Raw genomic sequence first — 7,403 nt, forward strand, 5'->3', positions numbered from 1 at the left:
TGAGCAAAATGTACTTAAAATATAAATCTTTATTTTAAATATTTTACAAAATAGGATTGATATATTATTTTATATATACACCTGCTATCAGCTAGGTGAATCCATTCTTGTTCTCGGTTTTTTCCTCACTGGGCTGTCTGCCAAGGATTGTAAACTAAACAAATAAATAAATAAATACAAATAAAAGTAGCATTTATGTTCAAATAAGTTTCCAATTTACTGACAATTACAATAAATAATATATTAATTAATTGTTTTTATGAAATATGTTACCACCCAGATCAAGTGAAAGTATGATTATAAATATTTTTAAATCAAATGGCCGAAAACAACTTTAACTAATAAAAAAAAGTTAAAAGTAACGAATCAGATTGCATTCACACATTTCAACAAAAATTGATTAGCGTTTTAATTTGTAATCAATTGAATTTTCTTTCTTTCAGTTATAACGAACTTAATTTTTCAAATGAGCAATAAGTCGGGCAATTTCCATCTCTTTTACGATAAAACAACACATTTTCTCTCATGTTTTTATTTTTACATACAACATTACACCAGTTGCCTCAGCAACTTTTGTGCCAAAGAACACCACATAGCCTGGTAATCTTCGAAAATATCAATTTCTTTGATAGCAGAAGGAAAAAAAGGGGTGTCGGTGGCCGAAAAAAAAAAAAAAAAAAAATTGATGATTCCAAAGTTAGCTCATGATAAAATTATACCCCCCCCATGATGTTAGCATGTTTCATCTTGAAAGGAATAGAGATTTTGCATAAAGTTTTTGCTATTTAAAAGACGCCGTTATATTTTATGGTTTTAAATAATGATGCTATTATGAGGACTTTTTGCATAAGTATATGCTAAGTTTACTGGGAAGATAGTAGTTGTTCAGTTTACGGTAAGCGCACATGGGCGATTTTTTCCTCAGAAATTTCTAAATGCAAGAGGCACTTGCAAAAAATCGCCTCAGCAACACAACTGAATGGCTTCTTGTTAGATAGAGCTAAACGGAATGACGTATTCCTGCACTTATATGAAAATATAATGTCTTATACAACCACAACGCTACAAAAATCATATACAGTCGACTCTTGATAATTCCAAACCCAACCACAAAAATAATTCAAATTATCAAGAGGAAAGAAAAAATGTTAAGAATTGATACACATTTTTCCAAGTTATTACTTAAATTGGACATATATACCATAGAAACACTGCTGAGAACACATTGGCAAAACACTGACCGCAGAACAACAAACTAGAGGAAATTGGAAAGAAACTTTAGTCTATAAGAAAGTAAACAATATGTGGAAATTTAGTGGAATATATCAAAGAAAAAGTGCAAATTATAAAGATGGGAGGTGGCTCCATTTTGATTAAGAGCACGCTTTTTCTCCCCCTGTTAATTAAAACATTTCGTTACCAAGTATCAAAACACACAGAATGGTTTCGATTTACCGAAGCGAAGCTGAGGAGTTCGCATTATCTAGAAATTGAAATTATCAAGTTTTGAATTAACAAGAGTCGACTGTATTTCTTTAAAATAAAATACACATCGCAACCCTCTTGCATTGAGATTCTTCTGATAGCAGAGTAACCAATAATAAAACAAATAAGCAAAACCAAAATTTTTTTAATTGGAAATAACCATAATTATTTCTCTGAAAATACGCTGAAAGAAATGATCAAATTTGGAGCCAAATAGGACAAATATATAAAATTATCTATATGCCCTAAATTTAATAAATCTAAATCAGGAACACATTTAAGTGGAAAAACCGATAAATTTTTCAAAATTTTTTTCTGGTTTTTAAAATCGAAAGTATATTGTCAAAAGAGTAATATATGCATAAGAATTATGAAATTTCCTTTGGACTTTTTTAAATTTGTAATTTATTCATAAATTTTCCCAAATTCATTAACATTTTCAATTTTTCAAACCACGTTGCATTTGTGGAATTTACCTATAAGATGATAATTTTTATCAGTAAAGAAATTGAACCCTTACATTTCAGAAAGGTTAAATAACACTTCGAAGTATAAGCTAGTAAGTTAAATAGCTATGACAGCCAATAGTTTTGATATTACATTGAAGTCAATTTTTTAACAAATTTGAAATTTACACAATTATAGATTGTCAAAATCCATATAATAGTGGAATGTACTTTTGTAATTCTGTCAAAGAATTTTATTTATTTTCATAGATATCTTAAAACCTCACTTGAATTTAGTGGCATAATTTAATCTGCTGCATCTTTTTTTTTTTGCCCATTGCGTTTGCTTTGTAGCCACATAGACTTTAGTCGCATTTGCAAACTTGTGATAAAACTTAAGGTTTAACAGAGTAAACATTAATTAACAGGCGTTTAGAGGCAAGCTCAGCTTAAATGAAATTATTTATGAAAATTGCTAAAAAGTCTTTAAAAAAAGTTTTTAGCTAAGCAAAGTAATTTTAGGAAAAGCTAAATTCAGCGCAGTTAGTGAACCATATACATATTCATTTAATTCTATATCTCACTTAGAATTTTAGTTTTTATATTGTATTTAGGAGGTTCAAGCCAACGGGCCTCATGTTCACAATTGCTTGGATACCTAAAAGTTCAATATGAGTGCGTATTTGACTGTTGTAGCCTCTTCAATATTAAAATTTGTTATACAATGATACAGTGGAAACCCGTCTATCCAGACCCCGATTATACGGAGCTGTGTATATTTTATTAAATTTTTCATAATTCTCAAAGTATGTATATTAATTTTGTTTAAATTCAAAATTCAACTATGAGACCTTTAATTTGTCGTTCAAAATCCTTAAAGGCTGCCGAATTGTACTTCCACTAGTCACATGATCAACGAGGCTAGACAGGCCGATAGTCATGTTTTTGTTTAATTTTTTTTTAACTAAAAAAAAGTATCTTATTTGCTATGAGGTGAAAAAAGCTTTTTTTTATTACATACATTTTTTTATGCATACATTTTTCGCAAACGCATCCGGACTTAAAACAAGTCAATAAAAGACTATTACTTTAAATGTAACTTGAAATGTAACTACAAATGTATACTTTCGTATGTGTGTGTGTTTTTATGACACGATCCTAATAAAATCACAAATTTTCAGATTATCCGGACTTTCCATCATCCAGACCAGTCCTGGTCCCTTAGAGTTGGGATAAACAGCTTTCCTACTGTAAATCATAATAATTACCTCATAATTTTCTTAGGAGTACGAGAGGAAGGCTTCAATGGCGTTTTTATTGGTGTTTTTCGGGGTGTTTCTTTCCTAGGAGATTTTTTTGGAGTTTTCTTTGGTGTTTTCTTCGGCGTCTCTCTCTTCCGTTTTTTATTCGGGCTCTCGTTTTCTTTGGCTGGAGACACTGAAGCGTCAGGTTCACTTTTAACCGCTTTACTTCCCAGACTGGAGAACAAGATGATTCGTCAAAACATCATTTCAAATGTCAAACATTGAATAATCACCCTTGACTCTCTGCCATGCTGCGAGCTATATTCAACATGAGTTCACTTGTCGAACCGCATCGCCCTTTTTCTTTCCGAGATATCCAGGCTTCTTGCGTGATTTTGTACAGTTCTGTCGCTGCCGCCTTGAAACCGTCACTTTTTGAAATGAGGCCGCGTTCTCTGAGGGCGTTTGACACGGCCCAAAGAAGTTTCTATAAAAATAAAACCATTTCTAATTTTTTTAGCATATTGCTAACTTTAAAGTAAGAAGTTATACTTGTTTGTGTGCCTTTGACAGACTTCCTCCCTTTTCCTCTTCGTTATTTGTAAACAAGCTGCGTGAGCAGCGTCTCTTCTCTGAAGAAGTAGACGGTGTGAGACGTTTGAGCGGAGACCCCTGTCTCCCTCCTCCTACTACTCTAGGCCTACTACGACCACTAGGGAAATGTGGAAAGTTAAAATACAGTCATTCATAAATAAAAATGTGCATAATATAAAACTTGCCATTCTGGTGTTTTGTAATTAGTGCTTTTTTCTTCTGGACTTTGGAATAAAGCTCTTTTTGGACGTAGAAGAACTGGATTGCTTCCTTTTTTATCTTCTCTGCAAATGTTTTAACATAAAATATGACTACAAAAAAAAAAAAAAAAAAAAAAAAAAAAAAAAAAAAAAAAAAAAAAAAAAAAAAAAAAAAAAAAAAAAAAAAATGGAAACTCATTTTAAAGGAAGAAAACTTACTTGACAAACATAAAAGTTTTTCGAGGTGAAACTACCCTAAAAGTAGTCCTGCGTTTTGACAGGTAGCTCAGCCTCGTCTTTGGACTAGCTGACCATCCATTCGTTCTTTTACGCTTCTTGGCCGATTCCGTCATGTTCACGACAACTCGCCCCGTCCAGCAGTACGTCTCATTGAAAATATAACGAGATCCGAACAATTGGAAAAGTTGTTCCATTTCCTCACAAGACTGATCTTGGTTGAGGCAGATTCCGAGAGGGTTCTCTCCTTCCTCCTTGAAATTAGGATCTGAAACAGGCTCCAGATGTGGAAACAGCTTCGGACAACAATTTTGAAATACATACTTTGATTCCATTTATATTGTTCCAGTCCGGACTCGTAACGTTCGAGTATGTTGAGCAGATTATAGTCGGGATTGGTCATCTCAGGTGGCGGCGGTATTCCGACCATCATCGCCCGCATAGTATCTACTCTTTTTTTCATTATGCCATCATGCCGTTGCTGCGGAGAACAATGCGGCAACAGTTTTCTCAACGATTTCTTCCTGGGTGACACTATACAGAAAAAATATCAATTACTGCTCTTGTTTGAAAATAAAGCAAGATAATACCATTTTCTTTGAGGCAGAAAAACCACAAGTCAAATTTGTAAGGAAAACCAAAGATTTCTAGGGGGAACTCAGCGTTTTTTGTCTGTTTTTTTTAAGTACGCACTTGGTATTGTGCCATTGGCCATCTTCCTTATTTATTCATACAAATACACACCACTATATACATATAAACTGTACAGCTACACAAATTAAAGGTGGAAGAAAGCCTCCATTTTCCTTAAAAATCAAAACAGGAGACCCTAGTTCCATAAGATTCATATCGAGAGAATTCATTGTGGTAATCCCTACATCCTCCAAGTAATGGATGAGCTACATGCAGTCAAGCATTATCATGCATTAACACGAAGTTGTCCCCAATAATTGGAGCGAATGGGTCCATAGTTTCCAGTAGAACTTCCTAAGTGTATCTTAGTGCAGTCACAGATCAGTCCAGTATAAGTTCAGTACGGACTTGGAGATTCACCCCATACCGTAACTGACTCTGAAAAGGCTATGACTGATGAAGCAAAACGTTCTCCACGTCTGTGGAACGAGCAGCCCCCCCATTGTCCAAGTGAGAAGCTGATTTACAAAAACTTTCTACTCGATGCCTCTTTGGTAGCAAAGAACCTGATGCAGGACGTCTAGAGATTAGGCTATTCTCACAAAGCCTTCTGATGAGTTTTAGACCTCACCCTTATATTACAGGCCATTTGAAGTTGATTACCTATAGGTAAGAGCAATAAACTATCATCTCTACCTGTCGTACATCATGGTCAACCACTACCTTCTCTTCAATTGACACTTCCAGTGGCTCTAAACCGCTGTAGACCCTAGTGGATGGTCTACAAGCACGTGGCCCTCAGGGCTTGGGCTATTACAGACTCTACGTCCATCATTGGTCAAAGCATATGCCCAGGCAAGATCTAACAAAAAAATTAACTTTTTTTATCCAAATTTATTTCATCAAAGAGAACTTAAAAAGCCAATTAACTCACTTGACAATTTGGCTTTGTAAAGGATGAAATTGAACTGTTTTTCTTTATGTTTAATCTAAACAGTGTAAAAGAATTAAGCACACTCTATAAAGGTAAACAACAACAAACAAGTTATTAATAATTATTATAGAAAATTAACAAATACGTTTTTTTATATTAAAAAAAATTATTCGGATTTGGATTTATATAATCAAATCTACACATGTATGTACATACAGACACATAGGTATAGAATTAAGCCTATCATTTCTAGCAGTCAACCAGCAATTTCAGCTTTTGTAATTTACAATTAACTGCCGGCAGGCCTTGTAATCTGAGTGTTGGTTGCCCGGGGGACGACCCTGGTCTTATTCATCCAGCCACCAGGGTCGATCTCTCAACGCATGCAGTTCCCAGATCCAAGCTGATTCAAACTCTCAACTTTTTCTTTTTCTTTTAAACAAGGATATTTCAACTACGAGGTTATATGAACCCTCGGAGTGCCGGTGTTTTTGAAAGAAAAAAAAAAAAATGTAAGTGAATGCAGGGCTGCTGAATTCGAACCCTGGATCTTACAGTTCGCCGACGCCTCTCTCATTCATTCTTAAATATCTTATTTCCTATTTCATTGCCATTCAATCAATCAGTGGTGGAGTTCTTGATATTCTTCCATCACACTTTATACCAATTATATAACAACTGAGGGACGATGGGGTACTCTAATGCCATCATTGGCCCTAACACACTACACATTCTCGCCAATAAATACATTCACTCTCGACATAAACTATCAGACTATACAGTATAACTGTTTCCTCCAAGAATCGGTACATTGGACCAAAATAATCGCTGCAGTGCTTAAGTACAATTCTCATATCAGGTCTTTTTGTCTTTGCGTAGAAGAAATATTTTCCAATATAATATATATATTCAAGTTTCTGCTTATCAAGTTGTTTCTCTATTTGGAAGGAAACTTAAAATTTTTGCTACGTAAACGATGCAAATATGACATGAGAAAATTATTAATACCGGAATGTTTAAAAAAACAACTGATAACAGAAAAATGTTCGATTGAATAAAATATCTTTGTTTTTTGTTTTTAATGAGAACAGGGTAAAATATAGCCTATACTATTGTTTTTTTCTCTAAAAATTTTTTGAAATGTTTAATTTTGTGTGAATGGAAAATTGTAGACGTCGGCAGGAAAATGTGAAACCGTGTACTTACAGAAAATGTCTTCATCCGACTGGTAATCTTCGTTCGCTCCGTCGCCCATTTCGTCGATTAATTTAGAAAAGAATAAAAATCCCATTACGGGAATAAATTTACTTTTCGAAAGAGCATTTTTTCTTTACTTTTTATTATTCCCGTTCGGAATGTTGTCAATTGTTCGGACTTTGGAGTTTGGAGGCGGTCTGCCGTCTGGTACTCGGTAGGGCGAAGTGGGGTTGAGTGGAGTACCAACAGAAGGCACTTTGGCCAAAAAAAAATCGTATCCTCCTGATTAGAAAATTTTCGCAAACGATTTTTCTTTGTTTCTTTAAGGGCTTATTCACTTTTAAGTAAACTTTAAACAGCAGATTTTATTCAAAGACGAACATGATTTTTTTGAAAATCTTTTACTTTTAAAATTTTGTAATAATATTTTTAT

At 33.9% G+C, this 7,403-nt stretch overlaps 1 protein-coding gene across 2 annotated transcripts; it reads right to left on the reverse strand.

Annotated features, from left to right (window-relative positions):
- Positions 1 to 9: 9 nt before the first annotated feature.
- Positions 10 to 7,204, reverse strand: LOC106662152. Of its 2 annotated transcripts, none has more exons than XM_014385989.2 (8): positions 6,980 to 7,204; positions 4,531 to 4,740; positions 4,189 to 4,474; positions 3,955 to 4,053; positions 3,728 to 3,887; positions 3,469 to 3,662; positions 3,200 to 3,409; positions 10 to 154 (listed from the first exon to the last, which is right to left on the reverse strand). In XM_014385989.2, the coding sequence occupies exons 1-8, from the start codon at positions 7,062 to 7,064 to the stop codon at positions 88 to 90; spliced, it is 1,311 nt and encodes a 436-aa protein (XP_014241475.1). In that variant the 5' UTR covers positions 7,065 to 7,204; the 3' UTR covers positions 10 to 87. The 2 variants fall into 2 exon arrangements, with proteins under 2 accessions (XP_014241475.1, XP_014241476.1); XM_014385990.2 differs by lacking the exon at positions 6,980 to 7,204 and adding an exon at positions 5,536 to 5,654.
- Between the last annotated feature and the right edge of the window lie 199 nt (positions 7,205 to 7,403).

The sequence above is a fragment of the Cimex lectularius genome, unplaced genomic scaffold, assembly GCF_000648675.2.
Source record: "Cimex lectularius strain Harlan isolate CLEC.00 unplaced genomic scaffold, Clec_2.1 scaffold3, whole genome shotgun sequence".
In the NCBI taxonomy this organism is placed as follows: Eukaryota; Metazoa; Arthropoda; class Insecta; order Hemiptera; family Cimicidae; genus Cimex; species Cimex lectularius.

What these genes read in the sequence shown, in the direction of transcription:
- LOC106662152 (XM_014385989.2), bottom strand. Translation starts at nt 7,064, where the DNA reads ATGGGATTTTTATTCTTTTCTAAATTAATCGACGAAATGGGCGACGGA. An exon ending in ACAATATAAATGGAATCAAA is followed by an intron (nt 4,475 to 4,530) that starts GTATGTATTTCA and finishes AGCCTGTTTCAG; the next exon opens with ATCCTAATTTCAAGGAGGAA. An exon ending in ACTCCTAAGAAAATTATGAG is followed by an intron (nt 155 to 3,199) that starts GTAATTATTATG and finishes TTATTTGTTTAG; the next exon opens with TTTACAATCCTTGGCAGACA.